This window comes from Bombyx mandarina, chromosome 15 (genome assembly GCF_030267445.1).
Source record: "Bombyx mandarina strain Sakado chromosome 15, ASM3026744v2".
In the NCBI taxonomy this organism is placed as follows: Eukaryota; Metazoa; Arthropoda; class Insecta; order Lepidoptera; family Bombycidae; genus Bombyx; species Bombyx mandarina.
Genome location: NC_143221.1, coordinates 2,347,945 through 2,374,311, shown reverse-complemented (window position 1 = coordinate 2,374,311; position 26,367 = coordinate 2,347,945). Strand labels below are relative to the sequence as shown.

The 26,367-nt window shown below is 39.3% G+C and overlaps 3 protein-coding genes across 3 annotated transcripts in view; 2 read left to right on the top strand and 1 right to left on the bottom strand.

Moving 5' to 3' along the window:
• Window positions 1-12,438, top strand: part of N (neurogenic locus Notch protein) — a 172,519-nt gene extending 160,081 nt beyond the window's left edge. The window contains exons 23-33 of the mRNA XM_089733047.1: window positions 304-512; window positions 815-1,015; window positions 1,375-1,543; window positions 2,890-3,094; window positions 4,002-4,158; window positions 4,592-4,703; window positions 5,144-5,260; window positions 6,230-6,350; window positions 6,771-6,887; window positions 7,269-7,376; window positions 8,261-12,438. Coding sequence (XP_089589173.1) covers window positions 304-512; window positions 815-1,015; window positions 1,375-1,543; window positions 2,890-3,094; window positions 4,002-4,158; window positions 4,592-4,703; window positions 5,144-5,260; window positions 6,230-6,350; window positions 6,771-6,887; window positions 7,269-7,376; window positions 8,261-8,454 — 1,710 coding nt within the window. The 3' untranslated portion in view covers window positions 8,455-12,438. The remainder of the gene's footprint in view (window positions 1-303; window positions 513-814; window positions 1,016-1,374; window positions 1,544-2,889; window positions 3,095-4,001; window positions 4,159-4,591; window positions 4,704-5,143; window positions 5,261-6,229; window positions 6,351-6,770; window positions 6,888-7,268; window positions 7,377-8,260) is intronic.
• A 2,570-nt stretch (window positions 12,439-15,008) lies between these two features.
• On the top strand, window positions 15,009-23,002 carry LOC114242681 (uncharacterized). The gene is made up of 8 exons (XM_089733150.1): window positions 15,009-15,180; window positions 15,770-16,019; window positions 18,010-18,277; window positions 19,474-19,615; window positions 20,405-20,493; window positions 20,741-20,792; window positions 21,978-22,084; window positions 22,793-23,002. The coding sequence occupies exons 2-8, from the start codon at window positions 15,773-15,775 to the stop codon at window positions 22,983-22,985; spliced, it is 1,098 nt and encodes a 365-aa protein (XP_089589276.1). The 5' UTR covers window positions 15,009-15,180; window positions 15,770-15,772; the 3' UTR covers window positions 22,986-23,002.
• Window positions 23,003-23,948: 946 nt separating this feature from the next.
• LOC114242610 (prion-like-(Q/N-rich) domain-bearing protein 25) overlaps window positions 23,949-26,367 on the bottom strand; it is a 37,958-nt gene continuing 35,539 nt past the window's right edge. Inside the window, exons 7-8 of the mRNA XM_028173836.2 lie at window positions 25,670-25,866; window positions 23,949-24,793 (exon numbers count right to left, since the gene is read on the bottom strand). Coding sequence (XP_028029637.2) covers window positions 24,635-24,793; window positions 25,670-25,866 — 356 coding nt within the window. The 3' untranslated portion in view covers window positions 23,949-24,634. The remainder of the gene's footprint in view (window positions 24,794-25,669; window positions 25,867-26,367) is intronic.

Below are 26,367 nucleotides of genomic sequence, written 5' to 3'. Positions count from 1 at the left end.
TCTATAGTACACAAGTAATAGATAAGTGGGTTGTTTGTAAAAAGGCTCCGACCATTCCGGCTCTCTTATAAGCCTCCACGGTGTTTCTAGATACTTATATACTAGAACATGTTGTTTTTTAGACAAAGTTTAAAATTATCCTTCAGAGGCCACAGTTTGGTTGTGTCCTTAGCATTCCTATTGTTTCCGAGTGACGTTAAAAACTCACTATCACACGGGTCATTAGATCATCTGCCTTTGGTAGCAATACTATACCATATAAAATCTAATTCACTAAAACATTGCGTCTGCATTATTATTTAGCACGACAGTCACGTGGATGTTGACGTCCGTGGACCGCTGGGTATGACGCCGCTGATGGTAGCCGCAGTGAGGGGAGGGGGTCTGGACACCGGCTCCGACGTAGAAGACGAACAGACAGCCCATATTATATCCGAACTAGTCGCTCAGGGCGCTCAACTCAACGCTGCCATGGATAAGACCGGGGAAACGAGTCTGCACTTAGCTGCGAGGTGAGTTTTTGTTATTGTGTGTCACAGCTCACGATTGGACAACTCGGTCACCGTCATCGCCTAACCCGTCGCTGGCGACGAAGCGCTCGACGAGTAAATTCACCCATAGACACAAGAGTTTCTCGCCGGATCTTCTCAGTGGGTTGCGTTTCCGATCCGGTGGAAGATTCTGCAAAGCTCTGCTCTTGCTAGGGCCAGTGTTAGCAAAACTCCCGGTGTGAGTCCTGTGAGCTCACCTACACGTGAGCTCGTACAAAGTTTTTGCTTCACGTATTGATATATAGATATGATGTCCTATCCAGGTACGCCCGTGCGGACGCAGCTAAGCGACTACTGGACGCGGGCGCGGACGCCAACTCGCAGGACAACACCGGGCGGACCCCGCTGCACGCCGCCGTCGCCGCCGACGCGATGGGCGTCTTCCAGATCCTTCTACGAAATAGGGCCACCAACTTGAACGCTAGAATGCACGACGGAACCACGCCTCTGATTTTGGCCGCTCGGTAAGTGATAGGGAATCCGTCGTATAGTTTTTGCGATTATTTATATTATATTAATATTATTTAAAGAGTTTTTACGACGATTATTTGCTTTAGTCTGATGACGATGTTCCGACGCGTTTACAAGCGTCATGATTACGTGTAGAACCTAATACTGGCTAGTGTTAAGAACCCGTTAAATTATAATAGTATTTATAAATTTAGTCAATTTAAAAAAAAGCAAAAATTGATAAATTGATATGCAAAAAATAATAAATTTTTTGTTTGTTTTCAATTGCCAATTGTTGGATGAACCATATTTTTTTTGAGAACAATGCGTGTATTGAAAAAAGAAACAAATCGAAAATTCTTTTTTCAATCAGGCTTGCCATCGAGGGCATGGTGGAAGATCTAATCAACGCCGACGCGGATATAAATGCAGCAGACAACAGCGGCAAGACAGCCCTGCACTGGGCGGCGGCTGTCAATAACGTTGACGCTGTCAATGTACTACTTGCACACGGCGCCAATAGGGATGCGCAAGACGACAAGGTAAGTAACAAATTGCATAATATCGATTCAATTATTTCGATTTTCGAATTATTTCGTTATAGATGTATCGCCCTATCTAAATAATACTCTCAATTAGTCATTAAGTCTTCATATCCAGAAATATTAGTTGCCAAATGACAAAAAAAATAGATTTAGTAAAAGTCAAAGGTAAATAAAGATCTGATCTGACCTGAAAATGTTTAAAGATTAACAAAATACGCAAATCTCAAAGAAAACAAGCAGTAACAATTTGTTGTTATTAAAGCTTCATTATCTGTGACATCATTTGCATCCAAACTAAACGACGACCTAACCACAGATTATATAGAAAAATTTACTCCACATAACGTGAAGTGAGAATGATTAATAAAAAGCTAAAATTGAAAGATTTCATTTTGTGATTTAAAACGTAAATTATTAATATCTGTAAGTAAATACGCTAGTTACAATTTTCTACACCGTCCATTTTTGAAAAAAAGTATTGTAGTTTTGTTTTTCCTTAAAATATCACCATTCAAAATTTTTTTTTTTTTTTTTATTGCTTAGCTGCGTGGACGAGCTCACAGCCCACCTGATGTTAAGTGGTTACTGGAGCCCATAGACATCTACAACGTAAATGCGCCACACACCTTGAGATATAGTTCTAAGGTCTCAGTATAGTCACAACGGCTGCCCCACCCTTCAAACCGAAACGCATTACTGCTTCACGGCAGAAATAGGCGGGGCGGTGGACTCACAAGAGGTCCTACCACCAGTAATTACGCAAATTAAAATTTTGCGGGTTTCATTTTTATTACACGATGTTATTCCTTCACCGTGGAAGTCAATCGTGAACATTTGTTGAGTACGTATTTCATTAGAAAAATTGGTACCCGCCTGCGGGATTCGAACACCGGTGCATCGCTTCAACACGAATGCACCGGACGTCTTATCCGTTAGGCCACGACGACCACTCATCAATCATATCAACCAACCAACCAACCAAAATATCATTAATTTCATTTAAATACGTATAAGTTATTGAAGTGCCTGCTATCAATTCCTTATTACTGGTGGAAGGACCTTTTGGGAGTCCACACGGGTAGGTACCACCACCCCGCCTATTTCCGCCGTAAAGCAGTAATGCGTTTCGGCTCGAAGGGTGGGGTAGCCGTTGTAACTATACTGATACCTTAGAACTTATGTCTGAAGGTGGGTGGCGCATTTACGTTGTAGATGTCTATGGGTTCCAGTAACCACTTAACATCAGGTGGGCTGTGAGCTCGTCCATCCATCTAAGCAATAAAAAAAAATCCTATCCTAACCTGTTTAAAAAACATCCGCCCTTAACACATTTTTATTCCCAGGACGAGACTCCACTATTCCTGGGCGCGAGAGAGGGCTCGTACGGCGCCTGCAGGGCTCTCCTCGACGCGATGGCGAACAGGGAGATCACCGACCACATGGACCGGCTGCCGAGGGACGTGGCACAGGAGCGGATGCACGACGACATCGTGAGGCTCCTCGACGAGCACTGTCCGAGGCCGCCTCCGCAGCATCCGCATCTCATGAGTAAGTTCTGTCATTAACAATGATATAGGCTTTAGGAATATTTTTTTTGACGTGACGACGTCTTATATTTCGATGGAGCCGGCTGCACGCACGAAAAAACTTCACTCATGCGGCGTTACCTCGCTCTGAGGCGTATTTTCTTATGACGTCACGTTCAACTATCGTCAGTAAACAGACTTTACAGATAACCGATTTTTTTTCCTACCTAAGCTGAGAGCCTTGAGAGGCTATATCAGCGTAGCCTTAACTAGTAGGTGAACTCACGGGGCTCAAACCTGATAACCCTAGCAAGAGCCGTGCTTCGCAGAATCTACCTCCGGCTCGGAAACGCGACCCACTGAGAAGATCCGGCAAGAAACTCAGTGGGCTGTGTCTGAGGGTTAATTTACTCGCCGAACCCTTCGTCGCAAGCGACGGGTTCGACGAGGACGATGACCGGAGGGAATAATCAGAATATCTTCAATATCGTTCTCCTGCCCTTCTCCCAGTCTTCTGGGGTCAGCGCAACATGTTTTCTCCTTCCATACTCCTCTATCATATACCATTTCTTCGCCCACTCCCCTTTTACACATATCGCCTTTCACGCAATCCATCCATTTCTTCTTAGGTCTACTTCTTCCTCTATATCCTTCCACATTCATAGTTAACACTGTCTTACCAAACTCATTTTCATTTCGTCTCATCACATGTCCATACCATCCTGGTTATCAGTTATATATTCGGTTACCGAATTGGCTAGGTATCAATAGAATAGCACAATTTTGTTTTTTTAAAAAGCAATATATGCTTTCTTAAACTCACATAAAAATGTTTATAGTTTTAGCTATTCACATATTTAGAAAATGAATTTTGTATGAACTAAATGCGTTAGAAACCACAGCTTAAAGCTTAAATTTTTCGTTCGCAGCCTCGCCGAACCCGCATCACCAGCTGATAAGTCAGCCGACAGTGATCGCGTCTGCGGCTAAGGGCAAGCCCAAGAAGCCCAGAGCGAAGGCCGGCCCAGACAGTCCTCAGGATCAAGTTTACGACAACAATAATCTACAACAGACACAGATAAGACGGTACGCTAGAGAACCTAATACTGTATTACTAGCTAGTATTTATAGTACCTAGTATTTATATTAATTAGTAGTGATTTGAATAGACAACCCAAATTCCAGGTTGCCCTATTGTATGTGACAGAAAGGGTGAAATACTCCAGCCTAATATCACACTACCCCATTCGAAATACAATAGCCCTTAATTTCAGGGTAGGGTTCGTTGACGCTGTAAAGCTACCTATAATATTAGCGTTTGATTATGAATTATACAAATATTAATTATGACGAAAAACACTCAAAACACTCTTAATTACTAAATATCAATTTAATTGATTAGGGTAAAACATACATTTCTTGACACTCATGCATTGATTGTCGTTTTGAATTGCACGCATCAAATACAATTTCAAACGTAAATAAATGTTAATTATGATATTTATTTTTTGGTGAACAGGAAACCAAGCGTAAAAAAGAGCAACAAAAAGATAGCGCAGGAAGTGCCGCAGAGCGTTGAGAGTCTCGGCTCCAGCCTCAGCCCAGTTGAATCGCCGCTCCAAAATTTACAGGTAACTAATATACAGACTGACCAGATCCGCACTACCCTCGACACCACAGTTCACGATGCTCTACACTCGGCGGCAGATAGAGGCAAATGGCGTGGAATGGTCCGTAATAAACTCTTGTTGCGAAGAGGTGGTCACGACCCTCAGTATTGAGGAAACCGAAGCAAAAGAAGAAGAATAATATATATTCAGCCAACCTATCTATAAGCCAAACTGACAGCAATTCAGAAGTTCATGGGCGACGGTAACCACTCACCATCAGTTGGGCTCGTCTGCATACAAGGGTAGTTAAAAAATAAATAAAAAAAAAAACGAAAAATAAAATAAATGCACGTGACGACCGAAATAGTTTTAAATCAATACGATAATCGTGATTCAGTTTGACGATTCTCGTGAAATAGTTGTAGATAATTGTAATGTTTACCCTATGAGGAATATTTCAGGACTTGCCGTCGCCATACGACGCAACGTCACTGTACTCGAACACGATGGCGCAGTTCGTCGGCATGGAGCAGCTACTGCACCACAAGCAGCCGCCAAGCTATGAGGATTGTGTCAAGGTATACGTCACTTTATTCTCTTAATATTAAAGTTTCTATTCGACTGATTTAATTCACAATTATCGATGAATTTATCAGGTAATGTACCTAGAGCGTGCTAACGAATTATTTCCACTTTTCTGTGGTGGTAGAGTTAGGGGTTATACAAACTAAGATCCGTGAGTCCGCACGGGTAGGTACCACCATCCCGCCTATTTCTGCCGTGAAGCAGTAATGCGTTTCGGTTTGAAGGGTGGGGCAGCTGTTATAACTATACTGATACTTTAGAACTCATATCTCAAGGTGTGTGGCGGCATTTACGTTGTAGATGTCTATGGACTCCAGTAACCACTTAACACCAGGTGGGCTATGAGCTCGTTCACCCATCTATGCAATAAATAAAAAAAGCCGAATTCGAAGCCGACCGTTACGAAAGCACTGTACCAAATTCGATTTCAAGAAAAACTAGTGAACACAAATACATTTTAATAACAAGACATAATTTTAAAAAACAAACACCATTACAAATTCCGCTTCTTCATTCTTACGTCACTTTGAATACAACACACATAATCCAAATAAACAATTACATTAACCATCTAACTACTGAGTACGAGTTATTGTGTTAAAATTGTTATGAACTAGCTGACCCGGCAGACTTCGTAATGCCTCAATCGATAAATAAAAGACATAAGCTTTTGTATAAAATAAACTTGAAGCAAACAAAAGGAATCCGTCCGACGGGGGACACATCAAAGAAAAAACAAAAATTATTTAATTCCTAATATTTTACATATTTATTTACCTTTGAAACGTTCTTTGGACTTCCATAAATCATTTAAGACCTAAATTAGCCAAATTGGTCCAGCCGTTCTCGAGTTTTAGCGAGACTAACGAACAGCAATTTATTTTTATATATATAAGTAGATATATAGATAATAAAGATGGGTGGACTGAAAAAAAAATTAATATTTTGTATATGTGTCGCAGACGGGTCAGACGCTGCAACAGTCGTACGGCGGCGGCGCGATGGGCGCGTCCTTGTCGCCGCCCTACTCCAACCACTCGCCCACACACAGCAACCAGACCACATCGCCGCACGCTTACATGGGTAACTATTCTTCTAGCAGCCGCTAAGCATCTCTAAAATTTTATTGATTTTATCGACTATCTCCCATCAATTCGTGTTTCTGTTCCTATCTATTCTAGTAACCTCGAGGGGTTATTCTAGATTCATCGAACTAGTAGGTGAGCTCACGGGTCTCAGACCGGAGTGTTGCTAACACTGGCCCTAGCAAGAACAGTGCTTCCCAGAATCTACCAACGGATCGGAAACGCGACCCACTGAGAAGATCCGGCGAGAAACTGAGGGGGCTGTGTTTGTGGGTTAATTTACTTGCCGAGCCCTTCGTCGCACGCGACGGGTTCGGCGCGGACGGTGACCGCGTCACTCCTCGGGAATCTTGCTGCGCTTCGCTACCAAATTAATGACCGTCTCCGATATGTATATTAATAGCTCGTTATCCTCCAGGCTCGCCGTCGCCAGGAAAGTCGCGACCGTCGCTGCCGACGTCACCGGCGCACATGGCGGCGCTACGTCACTCGCACCAGCACCAGCTGGACGCGTACTCAGCACTCGCACATCTGAGTGAGTAATTTCTCTTCCATTCATTGAGGTCGGTGTTGGATTAAAGAATTATTTTAGACCATACCCGACTAGTTGGGTATGAGATGGGAGGTAGATTTGTTTATTATTACAAGGAGAAGCAACAGCCAAATCAATATAGTATCAACATATATAACAATACAGAAACAAAAAAGTCAATTAAAGCTCCACACCAATATAAAGAAATTAAAACACTAGAGAAACAAATAAATAGAAAAAAATCGGTAAATAAGAAACAACATAAACAAAAGAGGAATACACCAAACTAATTTAAATGTATACTTATATATAAATGTCACAAATTAATAGAATTCAGTTGTGCTACGCAAAGCCGGCATTTTGGTAATTAAATGTGATTGTCAGGCGCGAGCAGTCAACACAACGCGCAGCTGCAGGCGGTGATGACGCACGCGGCCGCACTGGGCCAGGTCCAAGGGGCGCAGCATCCGGCTCTCACCAATCTTATGTCGGGTAAGTATACTAGAGCCCAATAATCCATATTTAAGCTTATTTGTAGAGCGATAGTCCAAATGTTCTGAAATCTTGACAAATTATTTGATACTTAATGCGACCTCTTTTTTATTACTTAGGTATACAGCGTTGTTTATGTTAACTATAAATTATTTTTTTACTGTCTTAAAAGCGTAGATCGACTGTCTCATATAGACATCAACAGTGTTAAAGACCGGACTAAGCATGAAAAGTATGTATTTGTCTATATATAGGTACTATATAAAAAAAAAGAACTTGGAAAAATCAAGCCCGAACATTCGGTCCTAAATTAGGATTACCGGTGTTATGGGTACCAGAGATTAACATACATACTTATATACGCTCAAATATATACATATATAGATAACAAACACCCGAAGATAGAGCGAACCAACCGGTTCATCATCATGTTTGTCTGATGTAGGAACCGAACCCACGACCCTCGATAGCGCTATCTATTGCATCATCGATCACGTCATTTCGGATCCTCCCGATCCACTAACGGTGATTTTAGGTACCTCAAGCAGCGGTCACCGTCCTCGTCGAACCCGTCGCTTGCTAAGAAGAGCTCGACGAGTAAATTAACCCACAGACACAGCCCACTGAGTTTCTCGCCTGATCTTCTCAGTGGGTCGCGTTTCCGATCCGGTGGTAGATTCTGCGAAGCACGGCTCTTGCTAGGCTTCGTGTTAGCAACGTCGTCATGTTTGAGCCCCGTGAGTTCACCTACTAGCTCGGCGAATCCAGAATAACCCCTCGAGGTTACTAGAATAGGTAGAAAAAAAAGCATCACCGAGTCATTAATTATTGTGAATTTTGTAGTGTAATTTTTAATTAAATAGTATACCTTTCTCGCTCTCCAGGCTTGTACAGTTGGCACACCGGTATGGGTGACACGTTTCCGACGCCGTCTCCCGAGTCCCCGGACCACTGGTCGACCCCCTCCCCGCAGACGCCCCTCACGCAGTCCCCGCACTCCGACTGGTCCGACCGCGCCGCCCTCTCGCCCAACGACATCCAACAAACGAACAAAGGCGCCGAAGGTATATACATTTAGTACGGTAGATTAATGTTTACCGATTCGACTTTTTCGAAAAACGCTTTAAAGCGCTTTAAAGCTGCAATGTTTAACAAAGTTAATAACGAAACCAACAATTTAAGGTTTACACGTTAAATAGTAGTGAAAGTGGAAAGATTATTATACAGATAAACTATTCCGGTAGACCATTTATACTGGGTGTTAGGAGACCGCTTCCGAAAACAAAAAGTTTGTACCTACAAAGTTGTAAATTTTGGGGAGCGCGGTATATCAGCGCCGCGTCGGTGTGCGTGTAAAAGAAACGCCGCGTCCGTGCGTTCGTTGATCCGAGCATCAGCTGTTTTTGATTTTGTGTTTCATTGCTGGTTTTTTTAGTAATGTATTTTTTATGAAACTATCGTTTCATTTATCTGTACTAAAATGATGGAGCGTAAATAATGCTAATAAAACGTTTTTTTTTTTTTTTTAATCTGTAATCAAAGGTGTCATTAGTACTATCATCTGTCTTCGTTTTCGGAAGCGGTTCCCTAACACCCAGTACATAAGAACACATATCGAAAGAGCCTTTTATGAAAATCTTCTTAGAGAAAAATTAAATTTCGAATTCATTCCATACATTTGAAATGATATGGCTAATACATAAGGTTTTGTTTGTAAAGTTTATAGTAAATTACATTGAATCATTCGAGAGATCGTGTACGCCTTCAGTAGGGCTTCAAACGTCAAGCGATCTGCTAAAACTGCGGTAAACTCATTAATGGTGCTTCACGAAACGCCGTTTGTAAATAGGCTCTAAGTGTCGAGCGTTAGAACTCATTTTAGATTGTGAAAATAAAGAGAGAGAGAGGTAATATCTGCTGACCCATTCTAGCGTAGTAGCGTCAGCAGCAAAGAGAAAAGACATCGGTTTTTTTTTTATATACATAATATTTTTAAATCTTAAAATGTAATATAATGTTACGCACCTTTTGTTATAGTCTCGGGTGTTTAGTTTCGGAAGGTGCTAAGTGCCGTAGCTATAGACTGAAATGTACAGCCATGACTTCGATGTAAATTAAGAATATTTTAAGGCACGTATCGACGCACTAAAAAAAAACGTTTAATCTCATTGTGACAAGAACTTCGGTGCGACAAAAAACATATTAATTATGAAATCTCTAAATATATTTTAATTCTTCGAAAAATAATTAAAATCGAAATCATATTATAATTTATTGTCTTAAATGCGTGTTTATGCACCGAATCGTTTTTTTTATTTTTTTATTATTATATAATAATGTTGCGTTGTTGAATTTTTCTATTGATTTGTTTAAAACTGTGTTTTAGGTAATGCTAATGGTAAATGAGTCGCTTATGAGATTGCTTTCGGTACGGTCGGCATACAAAAATATATTACACCTAATACGCATTATATTATATACAATAAGCATTATTTTTTGTTGACAATTACGTCTAGAGCCGCGTTCCGTATCGATTTTAATGATTCAAAGTTAAATGAACGCTAAATTTTCAGTTGAAATGTTTTAAAAGTCAATAGAATCTGTCTTGGAGTATAATGTATTTAATATAATGTCAGTTTTGAATTTAGGTTAGATCTGTGATGATGACTAAACGCATATTAAGCTAAACAATTTAGCATCTGTGATAGTACATAAATATGGGAAAATGAAACATTCTCTGAACTTGGTATCTCCGGTTTTTGCAAAAATAGAACTTAAGTATCTATAAATAACCACTATTTTATTGAGACTTTATTTCATCTCATCTCAACTAGTTTAATTTAGCTTCATCCGAATTGATTACAGTCTCAAATAAATCAACTTCACTGCACTTTATCCATATATTTTTTCACTCCATATTATTTTTCATGTAACAGAGTATATAAATGACTAGGCTGTATAGTATGATATCTTGGCCTATCCCGTTGAAACTACAATTTGAAATAAACAGTACTTTATCATTGATGCCATGCATCTTATAGCATGCATTGCATGGCTATGACAATTCCATGAGATTTTTTCTTCATTCAGCTTTTTCTTCATCACGATCGAAGTGGACTTATTTGTATATCTCTATCTTGTCGACCGTACCGGCGTGAATAGAAATTATTTATGTGTGATTCTGTAGCAGTTAAAAGTTTTTTTTTTTTTGTAATCTACTGTAGTATAATTTAAAATAGATACTTTTCTCTTATAATTTATTTCTGAGTCAAAACCTTCTTATAAGACATATCATTGTTTTAGAATTTGACGATTTTTTTTGTGTGTTTATTTCGATGTTGCTTTCGTTAGAGTTGCCAGAATGAATTGAGCAGTCGACTTTTTTTTTTTTACTATAAATATATTTTTGGCTCAGATATAAATTGATAAGCTAAATTTCGAATTGATATTAAAGAGATTGTTGCCTGTATTCGCGTGTCCTCCAAATTATGTTTCAATTTATCTTGTTAATTATCTCGCAGGCAGCAGTCTCGTGTGGATTTTTAATTTAATTAAGACATATCTTCCGCTTACGACCATTCCAAAACTGCTTCCAATTTTGTACCTCATAATTAAAAAAAGTATACTTATTTTCAAATTTTACGTATTGCGGCTATAATTAGCTGTGAAGCAGCCGTATTATTATAACTCGCGCCAAAATTCCTGTCATTATTACAAGTATTATTGTTACGCGGTAAAATATGACTTAAGTCATTATTATTTTTCATATATTTGACGCAAAATAATTCTGAAGTTGAATTCAGTAGAATATGATGCTTTTGAGCCCACCATGTTGTGAGTATTATCAGTAATCAGTTTTATTGTTATCAGCATTGCTTATAACAGCGGCAATGTTTTCATCGGCGTACGTGAAATAGAAATAGTATTTTTTTTGTCCTTTTTAAATTATGAGGTAAATATTCCATTATCGATATAGTTAATCATGTTAAGATCTCAGCATTCCTTGACTCGCTTTAAAAAATAATAATATTAAATTTAAAAAAGTTAAACGTTACTCGGGACTTGCATGCTCAATTTTTTTTTTGTTACTGTTATACTCGGTCCATACTCTGTATATTTTAAAAATAAGTATAAAATTATTATAATAATAAGTGAGTTTGTAAAACTTCTGCCGTTAGCTAAATGCCTACATTATTTTGTAAATACATACTTTTAAATTATAATTATTAAGATTTTAGCTTTCCATTGTATTTAAATAAGGAAATGATCTTCGTTAGTTTTTACGTTATTCTTATTGTAAGACTTGACCAATAATTCATGTTGTTGACATAAATAAAACTCAATTAATTTTGAAAAAAAAATAATTACAAAATGTCGTTACACGAAGAATCAAAATGGCGGACGATGTCAGCTGACTAATTTCTTACAACAACTTTTTCATGATAAGAAATTTCTTATGTTCATAGAGCCTAGTAAAACATGTTATGGTCAAGTCAAATTAATTACTTGTGTCATGAAATGCAATTGGAAGAATTAAGAGATAATTAAATGTATTGAATGCAATTTCGTCAGAATTTAAATGTTTTCTTTTGTAAGTGATATTTTTGTATAATTCTTGGTGATTAAGATTTTAGAAGGTCAACTTTATAGACACGCGAGCTTCCTGTTTTAGTCTCGTGTCTTAAGCAATTGATATTGAATGAATTTTAAGTACAATGTATTGAAATACTAAAATGAACTTTCTCGGACGGTAATAATGATTATTTTCGCATCTCGAACATGTGTTTGTAAGTCAATATGAAAGGGGCACACTAAAATTGATATTTTTTTTGTGAAAAATGTGCGTGCCTTTAAACAAATATTACGTAAGATTTAATGAAATTTGTAATTTAAAAAACATAGGACGGCTTAGAGAAACTGTCTAGCTTGTAAGTTTTTGTAAATACTTTTTTTTATTGCTATATTAATTAAATGCATTTCTTTGTAAGAATAATATTTTTGGGGAGAATATTTTTTTAAATATTTTCCCGATATCTGACAATAAAGGAATAAATAAAAGCAATCTGTTCTTTTTTTGTTGTCCGTTCTTCGTACCATAGCCTAAGTGATATGTACAGCAGTAAATGTTGTGTAATTAAATAGTTGAATCATTTTGAATGTTTGTCAAAACAGATGACATAATACTACCTACTTTTAAAAAGGTAATATGAACCTGTACACGGCTTGACCTAATTAGCACCGCCTGAACGAAACCACAAGATCGAAAAACGACTCCAATTTTAATGAAAGAACAGCTCCTTTAACATTACAACATATGAGTCGTCTATTATCAAAGGTGGCAATCTGTGCATTTGGACAAAAAAATGTTATTGATATGTCAATACAGATTGATTTGAATATAATCATCTCCTTCAAAAAATTCGGGTCAAAACCTGCATTAAATAAAGGTTAATACTTAACCTGTTATTTATCTAAGATGTCGTTCAGAAGAGTTTTGTGACTGCCAATGGAATACAAAGTCAATAATTCGTTTTTCTGATTTACCAATAATTGTCCAAAAGTCACATTGCCGGCTTTGATAATAGTCGACTCATATATAGAACCAATAAATATTAGCTCTTTCAATTGCCGTTTAGTATACAGAAAGTTAGTCATTCTTTTTATTTCTATCAATCAAAATATAAATCCATATTTTGCACTCATATACCGATACACACTCATACATCTGTGTGAGCGTAGTGGCTTAGAGACCGCTTAGAGACACGTAGAGCGTAGTTTCAATGCTTCAAACAAACTCTTCCAATGCATTTTGTACTGAGTTTCGGCTATTGAATCTTTTCTGAAGTCTGGTCGATATGGTGAATGACGCAAAACTTTCAAGTCTAGCCATTGGAGCTTAGAGACCGTTTGTTGCTGTGAGACCATACTTTTTTTTTTATTGCTTAGATGGGTGGACAGATGATTAGATGGGTGGAGTTACAATGGCTGCCCCACCCTTCAAACCGAAACGCATTACTGCTTCATGGCAGAAATAGGCAGGGTGGAAGTACCTACCCGCGCGGGCTCAAGAGGTCCTACCACCAGTACCACCAATACATTATAAGTTGAGCAGTATCGTGTAGGAACAAGTGAGAACGAGCGAATAACCAAAGCTAACTGGAGATTCGCGAGCTTCTACATCATTATGTCCAGTTCCATACAGTACATATATGACAATAACGCCATCTATACTAATATTATAAAGAGGAAAGATTTGTTTGTTTGTTTGTTTCGAATAGGCTCCGAAACTACTGGACCGATTTGAAAAATTCTTTTTCCATTAGAAGCCGACATTGTCCCTGATGAACATAGGCTACTTTTTTTATAATTTTTTTTTATTTTATTTTTTTGGTTTCATGTGTGTTTTAATGTTTCCGAAGCGAAGCGAGGGCGGGTCGCTAGTAGGTAACTGTAATTATTTCGGCAATAGACCACGAAATAGTGATCATAACTTTTATTGTTCACTAGCTGACCCGGCAGACTTCGTAGTGCCTCAATCGATAAATTAGACACATCAAAGGAAAACAAAATTGTTTGTTTATATATAATTCCAAGCTTTTTTATTCTTTCTCACCTTTTAAACCTTCCCTGGACTTCCACGAATAATTCAAGACCAAAATTAGCCAAATCGGTCCAGCCGTTCTCGAGTTTTAGCGAAACTAACGAACAGCAATTCATTTTTATATATAGAGATTATTCATCGCAGGTGAAGAGGAAGAGGTAAACCTAAGAAGAAATCGATGGATTACCTGAAAGACGGTATGTGAGAGAGGGAAGTGAGCGAAGCAATGGATAGAATACGGAAAGTAGCACCTGTCACAGAGAAGTTGAGAAGTGCGCGTTTGCGATGGTATGGACATGTTATGAGACGAAATGAAAAGGAGTGACAGAGTGTTAACTATGAATGTGGAAGGATATAGAAGAAGAGGTAGACCTAAGAAGAAATGGATGGATTGCGTGAAAGACGATTTTTTTTATTACTTAGATGTGTGGACGAGCTCACAGCCCACCTGGTGTTAAGTGGTTACTAGAGCCCATAGACATCTACAACGCAAATGCGCCACCCACCTTGAGATATAAGTTCTAAGGTCTCAAGTATACTTGCAACGGCTGCCCCACCCTTCAAACCGAAACGCATTACTGCTTCAGTGCTGAAATAGGCAGGGTGGTGGTACGTACCCGCGCGGACTCACAAGAGGTCTTACCACCAGTATGTGTAAGAGAGGAGTGAGTGAAGAAATGGTATATGACAGAGGAGTACGGAAGGAGGAAACATGTTGCGCCGACCCCAGGTGACTGAGAGAAGGGTAGGTAAATGATGATATTCATCGCAGGTGACATACGGTTCAAAATTCCTTTATTTGTGTTTCTGTGATGCAACCTTAACACGTTCGTCGCGCTGGCGATCACTTATCAAGTTTATGTTGCCAATTTGACGAAAATGGACCAATATTGTTTTGATGCTAACGTTGAAAGCTGCTGCTAATTCCGCGGTAGATTGAGTATCGTCAGCGCTTAATAAATAAACCTTTGATTCGTCGTTGTCATTCAGAACCACAGATGAATTTCTGTGTTTACCCGCAATAAATATATATTTTCCATGCGACATCATAACATTGTTTTGTGCGAGAATATTTATTGTGTTTTAAGTAAATTTACGGATAATTACAATTTCTATTCGTTATTTTATTTAATGTGATAGTATAGTTTGTTTTTTCGATATATTTACCTTCTGAAGTTTCAATGGTGGCTACGTGGATAAATCGTAAGTAAAAAAACCAAGCCGATGTTTCATTGTTAATATATCAGTTAAATCATAATATCGATCTGTCTATAAGAGGTATCTGGGACCATAAAAACTGCAAAGTATTCTCAACGTTGGATGTAAAAAAAATTAAATTGTAGACGCATAATCAAACTGTAACAGTATTTTTGATCAGTCTAAAATCTCTAACAATCATCACGTAACACTTAATCTAACACAACACAAATTCAAATAATTTCAAATTATTCTCGAGAGGAGTTACGAATAATTAAATAATCGGGACGTGACGGGGCTTCGCTTGAAAACGACTCGACCGTTTTGAGTGATTTCTTATTCGTTTTATTCGTAATTGTCAAAATGAGATTAGTACTAAAGGGCGTTTTTTTGCAAAATTTACACAATAATTTTCATACAATTAGATTTAGTCACAACAGATCGTGACTGGGTTTCACTAGTTTGCAATAATTGGCATACCGATAGCGCAAATAATGACAGTTAAATTGTTTAAAGCACGTTAGCATTTTTTTACTTCTTTTATACTCAATGTATGAACGAAGTCATGGCCTCCCTGATCGGTGTAATATTCCAGAAAATGCAAAGTGTGTTGACGCTTCACCCTCGCGGTGACATGACGAGCTCGTGGTGGGCGGCTGCGGCAGCTATGGCCGCGGTGACTTTCTTCACGGTCGGAGGGAACGCTGCTGTGCTGGTGGCCTTGAAGAGAGTTAATCGCGCCCCAGCACACTATCCCCTGGCGAGCTTAGCGACCGCAGACTTGCTTCTCGGTCTACTAGTGCTGCCAATAGCAGCCGCCAGGGAATTGTTCGTCTTTCATTTGAGTAAGTTTTTTTAAATCTGTACATACCTCAAGCACGAAAACCTTCGAAATCGTAATGTAAATGTATCGAGTCGTCGAAACGTGTTAGTGCGAGTTTTTTAACGTTCTCGATAACGTAAAAGTTAACTCAAATTTCTATGCAGTTTTTTTATTTTTTTTATTGCTTAGATGGGTGGACGAGCTCACAGCCCACCTGATGTTAAGTGGTTACTGGAGCCCATAGACATCTACAACGTAAATGCGCCACCCACCTTGAGATATAAGTTGTAAGGTCTCAGTATAGTTACAACGGCTGCCCCACCCTTCAAACCGAAACGCATTACTGCTTCACGGTAGAAATAGGCAGGGCGGTGGTACCTACCTACCCGCGCGGACTCACAACAGGTCCTACCACCAGTAATTACGCAAATTATAATTTTGCGGGTTTCACTTTTATTACACGATGTTATTCCTTCACCGTGGAAGTCAATCGTGAACATTTGTTGAGTACGTATTTCATTAGAAAAATTGGTACCCGCCTGCGGGATTCGAACACCGGTGCATCGCTTCAACACTATTGCACCGGACGTCTTATCTTTTAGGCCACGACGACTTCAGTCAGTTCAGCAGTTGGTACGTTTGCGTACGTCTGCGCTAGGGTCGTTGTTCCACTGCAAACAAATTTGAGCTACCTAACTTTTACGCTATCGAGAACTTTAAAAACTCACACTAAGCATACGGATCATTACATTATGTTATGGATGGTAGTACTCGATAACCAGCCTTCGAGATTTACGTTACCGTATGTCAAAACAATTTTCGTGCTCTCGATTATGAGTATAAGTTTCGAGTTTCGGGAACGTGACGAATTGATTGCGAAACGAAAGTAAATTCATTCGTGCTGCTGAAATTAATTGTTTTTACGGACGGTAGGGGCGCTGTTTAAATCCTATACATTTTTTCTCGATACCGATACGAATACTTTTTCGATTGTCATTCGTGCTCGCCCCCTCTGAGGGCAATGACACACTGCTCTTGAAGAAGCGGCTATAATAATTATAGTATATTCCATATTATTGAAATCGATACAAATCGAAATTGAAATTAATATATACAGGCTGTCTGGTTGAACACTTTACATAGGTACTCAAGGACATGATAGTTCATGGTCACATATAACGCTTAGTAATATAAAATTAACAAAATACAAATGAACTACAAAGAAAACCTTCATTAAATTAATTGACTAAGACTCGAAATTTGTGGCCACCGCAGTGCTGAGACGCCGCCCGGCGGGTGAGAACCAATCAGCGCGCCGCGTTCGAACGATGCCGCGATCTTTTTTTTTCCTAAGCTGAGAGCCTTGAGAGGCTATTTCAGCGTAACCCTAACGTTTGTAGGTGAGCTTACGGGGCTCAAACCTGATGACGTTGCTAACACGAACCCTAGCAAGAGCCGTGCTTCGCAGAATCTACCACCGGATCGGAAACGCGACCCACTGAGAAGATCCGGCGAGAAACTCAGTGGGCTGTGTCTGAGAGTTAATTTACTCGTCGAGCCCTTCGTCGCAAGCGACGGGTTCGACGAGAACGGTGACCGGTGCTTGAAGTACCTAGAAGCACCGTTAGTGGATCGGGAGGATCCGAGATGACGTGTTTTGGGCGACGTCGACTGCTTTCCATTCTGTCCGCAGGATCGGGAATGTAGTTACCGGCGGCCACGATGAGAGGGTTCTCGTGTCGTGCCGCTTTATCGAAGTGGCGCCGCGATCGTCGACCGATGTAAGCAAACAAATTCTGTTAAGACGCGCGCGCGGCGCGAGTGACCACGATTATTGTTTTGAGTAGATAATCCAAGATAAATTAGGCAAATATTTTAAGCACTTACAATAAATTTTTTTCTTATTTAGAACGAGAATCGAGTACTGAGCACTCTATATCAATACGTAAAGTGCTCAACCAGTCAGGCTGTATATTTTTAATCAGAAAAATAAATGGACAATTTCACCACAGACTGGGCCATATGTTCCTGTTGGAGCACCTTGGATGTCCTATGCTGCACCGCCTCTATCCTCTCCATCTGCACCTTAGGCTGGGAGAGATTCTGCGGCATCACCGCTCCGTTAGCTCGTGCACAGAGAGCAAAGACCGCTAGACTGTTGGCTGCACTGATCTGGCCCGTGGCGACAACAATCGCTATACCGACTGCCTTCATTCCTTCGCCGAAGCATTTTCTACCTGGAGAAATAGCTAAGGCCTGTACTGTTAACACTAATTCTAGGTAGGCTAGCTATTATATTTCATATATACTGTCTTAATGATTATTTTTAAACACGCCCCTATATCTATAAATAAAATGCTTTTCTTTTCATTTGGTTTACAAATAAATGCGCGACGATATTTATCAAGAAATATCCACTAAGGCCTCATTCGCACGTTTTTTTAGCGTGTGTTAAAAAAGCGTTCAAATAGAACAGAAGATGCATTTTCAAGTGTATGTTCATACGTCAACGCGTTTATAAGGCGACGTCTTACGCGAAGTGAAAAACGAAATAAGAGTGATTTTAAAACGTTCGTATGAACACTCAGATCGAGAACGTTATAAAAGCGCCAACGCCTAGTTTTAACGCAACGTTTTTAAAACGCCCGTGCGAATGAGGCCTAACGGCAATATATTTTATGTAGTATTTTAAATATTCATCTTCTTTTCAGAAAACAATTCATAAATAAAGATTTAAAAAAATATTAATTAACGACGCACATTCAGCATGCATCGCGTTAGGTATTTCTGCTGTTATTTTGTTTGCCGGAAACTGTGACGAATAGACAAACAACTGTTATAATAATTGGATCCTCAATGTGCTTAGTGCGAGTTTTTTAACGTTCTCGATAGCGTAAAAGTTAACTCATATTTGTATGGAATGGGATCGTTTGCGTACGTTCCGGTCATCGTTCTCGTCGAACCCGAATGAAGGGCTCGACGAGTAAATTAACCCTCAGACACAGCCCACTGAGTTTCTCGCCGGATCTTCTCAGTGGGTCGCGTTTCCGATTCGGTGGTAGATTCTGCGAAGCATGGCTAGGGTTCGTGTTAGCAACGTCATCAGGTTTGAGCCCCGTGAGCTCACCTAGTAGCTAAGGCGACGCTGATATAGCCTCTCAAGGCTATCAGCTTAGGTAGGGAAAAAAAATTGGTACGTTTGCCGCAAAGGGCGCTGTTCCAACTGCATACTAAATTGGCTAACTTTTACGCTATCGAGAACGTTAAGAAACTCGCACTAAGAACACTGAACAAATATTGTCTTTTTTTTTAATATTTTATGGCCCCGGAAACGATACTTTTAAGCCAAGTCACATTTCTTATGTTCCGTTACATGAAAAATGAAGCGAAATGAAATGAAGTTGATGATTGAATTGGAATGGAATTAAATGAAACCAGAATGTTATTATAATGAAATAAAACATTTTTTATTACAGTTACGTATTCGTCAGTATTTTCTTTTCGTTTTATCTTCCTGCAAGTGTGATGGTTGTTCTTTATGCCCGGATACTGCGAGCTCTGGCGGCACCGCCCTCAATCAGGTTCCACCGTGGCCAGGTCACAAACAATGTAGAAAAAGTAAGTGTTTTAAAAAAATATTTTAAGTTTTCTTACCAGTATCGTATGGTTTTGTCGGACTCCCGGGGCTCAGCCTTAAAGACTTAGCTAACGTCCGCCCTAGCAAAAGAAGGGCTTCGCTTAATCTACTACTGGATCGGAACCACGATTCACTGAGAAGATACGGCGAGAAACAGAGGGGGTTGTCTGTGGGTCGATATAAAAACCAAAACATTAACACAAATTGAGCCGCGAATTCAAAAAATCCGTGTGCTTTGTAGACCTAATGTATTTGGCATGAGTGATGGATTCACGGCCCAAATGTAGCTTATAGGCATGATACCATAAATGCCGCTACCTATCTTGAGACATGAGGTCAAAGTCTCAAGTGTATTATTTATTCATATGCCTATTCAACCGGTTTCAAACTGCTACGCATAATTGACATGTGGAAGAAGAGACAGGGTGGTAGGTACTTGTAATCACTCAGTTAAATAAATTTTGTCAAATGGCGACTTAAAAATGCTGTATTATAATTATAATAATATTATCTATACTAATATTATAAAGAGGAAAGATTTGTTTGTTTCGAATAGGCTCCGAAACTACTGGACCGATTTGAAAAATTCTTTTTCCATTAGAAGCCGACATTGTCCCTGATGAACATAGGCTAGTTTTTTTAAATTTTTTTTATTTTATTTTTTTGGTTTTATGTGTGTTTTAATGTTTCCGAAGCGAAGCGAGGGCGGGTCGCTAGTAATTTATAAAAATGTTATAATCATAAACACGATAAAGTCGTAATGATTTTAGGTCATCCCCGATGCTGTCGTGGTAAATGTGGACAGCGTTACTCCTGCAGATGAATCACAAGAGAATCATAAAGTACCCAAGAGCATAGTGTAAGTTGTATTAAGAGTTACTAGAAGTTGTCGTGACGTAATGGATAAGACTTCTGGCGCATCCGTATCGAGCTGTTTGAAGCAGCAACGACCAACTTTTCTAGTCAACACGTCATGTTCACGAATAACTTGCATGATGAAGCAATAATATCGCACCCCGCAAAAACTATAATTTGCATAATTTCCGGTGGTTAGGTATCTCGTGAGCCCGCACGGGTTGGATAATATTTATTTGTTAATTTTCAAGGGTGCCACCTTCTCCAAAAACCGGCCATTTCATGATACCCTCGTCGGAAACGGTACGTGCCATAACTTCTCCTTTAAAGAGACTCAAATTTCCGTAAGTATCATTTAGCTTATTTTATTAACAAAGAACACTTTATACATACTAGAGATTACGATATAATATCACATTATCACTATAAAACGTCATTAAGATAAAATAATGATAGCCTTTAATCAAAGACACGTAGTATATTGACAGTTCTCCGAATCAAAATCACACAAAAGAATTATTGAAAAATATTTCACAATATGTACACCGTTTGATAGATACCAGTATTTGTTATATGTTATTATCTGTTAAAGAGGCGTCGAATTTTTAAATAAATAAAGAAAATAACATATCGACAATTAAGAATTAAATGCCTGAACTAAATATCCTGGTCTACTAAAGCCTGGGTTTGATGATACAACTTCATCGTAATAGCAAAAAAAACTAGTTAAAATTAGTAAAAAGTATTATGATGGCCATTTATGGCCGGTACAGGGGCGCCGATAAAGTGATTGCCTAGGGCGCTCTGGACCTTTAATCCGCCACTGATCTGTTATGCACTAGTATTCACCCTGTAGATATCACTATATAATACTATACTAGGTTGTACATATTTGAATTTAGGATCGCTGTTCGCTTGTAACGTTCGATCCGCTTCCCATCTTTCGATCAATTTTCGTAATTACTCCTACTGATATACCGATGATCTGGACCACATTTGGGCGTAGCTGAAATAGCCCCTTAGGCTATCAGAGAATAGGTAGGGAAAAAAGCAACATTGTCGCAGGTCAGGGCGCGACATCATACAAGGACCCGTACCGCTTTGTGCCGGTGGATTTGTCATGGACCGAACAATACCTACCCATTTATAGAATACGTTCCCCCGTAATCGAACGCAGTCGTACTTCCAGTGTTCTTAGTGCGAGTTTTTAACATTCTCGACAGCGTAAAAGTTAACTCAAATTTGTATGGAGTTGGAACAGCGACCTTAGCGGCAAACGTAGATAAACGTTCCAATTCCATACAAATTTGAGTTAACTTTTACTCTATCGAGAACGTTAAAAAAACTCGCACTAAACCACACAGGAGTGTTCGTGCAGTACAGTTGCACTTAAGATCAGGTCGACCATTAGATCCATCAGCAAACCTGTCCAGGTAAATTTAAAGCCATTTATTTGCGAGACATTGTTATTCTGTTTGTTGTTCTCAGGGTCGCGGGTATAATATCGCGCCAACGTCGTGCCACCCGGACCATCGTGATGCTGATGTCACTGTTCCTGCTGTGCTGGACGCCGTTCTTCGTGATGCTTCCCGTAGGTGCGTACGGTTAACAGCTGAGAGATTTGTGTAATTTAGAGAGATTTTTCCCTCAGATAAGAGGATAGCTGCTGAATTCGTGACAGAAATAAGTTCATTGCTTAATATTAGATGCTTAATACCCTAGGCATTACCTATGGTAGGCAGCGGCTTGGCTCTGCCCCTGGCATTGCTGACGTCCATGAGCGACGGTAACCACTCACCATCAGGTGGGCCGTATGCTCGTCTCTCTATACGGCAATAAAAAAAAACCTGATATTCCATCTTTTTCTTTTTATTGCTTAGATGGTTGGACGTGGTGTTAAGTGGTTACTGGAGCCCATAAAAATTTACAACGTAAATGCGCCATCCACCTTGAGATATAAGTTCTAAGGTCTCAGTATAGTTACAACGGCTGCCCCGCCCTTCAAACCGAAGCGCATTACTGCTTCACGGCAGCAATAGTTAGGGTGGTGGTACCTACCCGCGCGGACTTACAAGAGGTCCTACCACCAGTAATTACGCAAATTATAATTATTCGGGTTTGATTTTAATACACGATGTTATTCCTTCACCGTGGAAGTCAATCGTGAACATTTGCTAAGTACGTATTTCATTAGAAAAATCGGTACCCGCCTGAGATTCGAACACCGGTGCATCGCTCAACCCGAATGCACCGGAGGTCTTATCCTTTAGGTCACGACGGTTACATAATTCGTTTGCGTCCAGATTCCGTATGCGAGTGCGTCAGAGACGCCGCGTGGTTGTGGTGTACCTGGCTTGGGTACACGAACTCGGCTCTCAATCCGCTGGTCTACGCGGCCTCCTCCCCGGCGGTCAGTCGGGCCCTCCACGCCTCCCTCACTACCACTACATGCACCAGAACTACGGATGTTACTCGTACTCCTCTACCGAGAAGTAAGTTATTTAATGGTTGGATTATTTATGCATAGGTGGGCGGACGAGCTCACAGTCCATCTGGTGTCAAGTGGTTACCGGAGCCCATAGACATCTAGAGATATGAGTTCTAAGGTCTTAGTATAGTTACAACGAATGCCTCACCATTCAAACTGAAACGCGTTACTGTTTCCAGAAATAGGCAGGGTGGGTAGTACCTGCGAACTCAGACATCCTACCACCAATAATTACGCAAATTATAATTTTGCTGGTTTGATTTTTTCATTACACGTTGTTATTCCTTCACCGTGGAAGTCAATCGTGTATATTTAGACATTTCATTAGAAAATTATGTACCCGCCTAGCGCCGCGCCTGCGGGATTCGAACACTGTTGCATCGTTAGATACGAATGCATCAGACGTCTTATCCTTTAGGCCACGACGACTTCATGTAACTGATCTATCTTTCTTTTAATCGCTTAGTTAAATGTCTTGACACTCGGTGTCAAAAGTGCCTAGAGCCTATAGACATCAACTATGTGAATGCGGCTTTGAAAATGCGGGTTGTCCCACCCTTCAAGTCGGAAAACATTACGCGGTAGAAATAGACTACTACCCAGGTAATGGAACCTACCCGTGCCGTTTCATGAAACACCCTACCAACAGTAATAAAAATGATTACTGTTTGTATTACTATTTTTGCCGCGAAACAGCCTATCGTTCAAATGTGAAGTATGAGCCCATAGAACTGGAACTTTAAGCCCACGTCTGTCTGTCTATCCTATAGCGAAAGGATTAATGTATTTAAAACCTTAGTCTAAAAATATTGTATTAAGTACGACAATAAAAATCGCGAGGTTAAACCTTACGAGTGGTTTCAATTTTACTTTTAATTTCTAAGACTTGCAAATCCCGAACTAATTACGTACTACCTATAATATTTGTTTACGAGTCATTTTAACCTTAACGTTTTATTAAAATACATAACTCTGTTTAGAATAGTTTATTGTATTCTATTTACATTTTTTTATAACGTTTTGTGTACACTTCTTTGGCATAAACACTACTCATACGAACAAAATAAATAATATATGAATACTAGATATTTTAAAAAAAAATTGCACTCACAAAATACTGTTTCTGAAATAAAAGCCTAAAACTTAGATTTATACAACAACCAACAATTATATACAAATCTTTATATAAACTACCAACATATTTAACAACTTAACAATTAACTTGTGCATAAATATTATATTATTTAATTTAAATGAAAATCTACACAATTCTCAAACTTATTTGCCACGGGAAAAGGCACAAAGATCTGTAAATATTACATTTAATTTTATAACATTAAGTAGATATGTATATTATATATTTATCAATATATGCATCAATATAATATGTTGTAAAAATAAATTTATGTTTTCAAACAGTTCATTTAGTTTGGAAATAGTATCTATCTATCAATGACATCTTTTTTTCTTCGTTTTATTTGTCTTTACAACTATATTCTTATACTAATCAAAACGACGATTCGTATTTTGTCGATAAAAAGCCTCGATACACTAAATACTTAGGTATCCGCGTTCTTAATAAAGGCACAGATGACTTTGTATGACTTTTCGAAATTTTCTGTATTAAAATAACAGGAACATGACAAAATGGCGGCTATCATCCCAAAATGGCGGCGAACAACACGACGGCCGACGCGAGCATCGATTGGCGGGAAACTGTCGCGCCACTAAAGTCCCGCGCGTCAGGAGAACAGGTTTTGCAAGTGCACCGCCCGTTCAAACAATAACCCGGTTCGTCTTCCTCAGAAACGCATTCCTGTTTAATAAAAAAAAAAAAAATTTCAATGTTTAATAAAGAAATGAGTTTTTAGTTGAATTCTTTGTTTTTTTCGTTTTGGAACTTCAAACTTTCGCATGCTATTCGCGCTATTATAGAAAACGAATTAACAAAAAATTAAATGTTATTTATTTAAATTATGTGATCAGACTTAAATAAATCTTCTCGATTTAATATAAATCACATTATTTTATAAATACTTTTTTATTAACTACTGTTTAGTTGAATTTCAACTCAGCCTAAGGCGAATGTATCGAGGTTCGCAAACACAAGAGAAATTGATAAAAGAAAACAATCATTTTTTGATTGAAATTAGAACAACATTATTGTGCGGCTCAAGATATTGTAATAAAATATGTTCGACTAAAACAATCAGCGTGAGACTTATTGATATTTAGAACTGCTGAAAACATGTTTGTACGCACACTCCAATCACTACATGATTTAGTCGTGATGAAATCATTGCAAGCTAACAAGCAAAATATAAAACTTGTAATACTAATAACTTTGTGTGTAAAACTAATAACTTTGATAATAAGCTTTATTTTCCTTTTTATTTAATGCAAATACGAAAGTAAAGTTGTTTGTTTGTCTACGTAAAGATCTTTTGCGCAAAACGGTAAGTTTTCTATAGTAATTTTTTCTTTTCTTTATTGCTTAAATGGGTGGACGAGCTCACAGCTCTGATGTTAATTAAGTGGTTACTGGAGCCCATAGACATGTACAACGTAAATGCCCACCCACCTTGAGATATAAGTTCTAAGGTCTCAGTATAGTTACGACGGCTGCTCTACCCTTCAAACGCATTACTGCTTCACCACCACCAGTCCTACCACCGGTTTCGTCTGTCCTCACCTCATCTCTCCTGCAGTCTTGTCCCGGGCGTCTCCTGTGCCAGCACCGCGGCGGGTTCCCGACCGGGCGTGCGTTGTAAGAGCACGAGCAGGTCCCGCCGAGGCACAGGGCTGCCCCGGGAGACGGCACGCCGGGAACGCCGGCTAACGAGTCGCACTGTATGTCGAATTCGCACGGTTCATTCAGTGCTTTGACGGCTGGAATGAATTATTGTACCGATTAGAAATTTACTAACAACTTTTTTACTGGTAGTAGGACCTCTTGTGAGTCCGCACGGGTAGGTATCACTATCCTGTCTATTCCTACCGTGAAGCAGTAATGCGTTTCGGTTTGAAGGGTGGGGTAGCAGTTGTAACTATACTGAGATCTTAGAACTCATATCTCAAGGTGGGTGGCGGCATTTACGTTGTAGGTGTATTCTATGGGCTCCGGTAACCACTTAACACCAGGTGGATTGTGAGCTCTTCCACCCATCTATGCTATAAAAGAAGACAGGGTGATGGTACTTACTCCTGCAGGCTTACAAGATGCCCTACTACCAGTAAAATCACTCAAAAAGCATCTCCTCATAGCGTATTACTTTCTTTCAGCCCACTGAATTTCGCGCCGGATCTTCTCAGTGGGTCGTGATTTCATCCGGTGGTAGACTCAGCGTAGTACTGCTTTTGCTAAGGGAAAAGCAAGTTCTTTCAGGATGA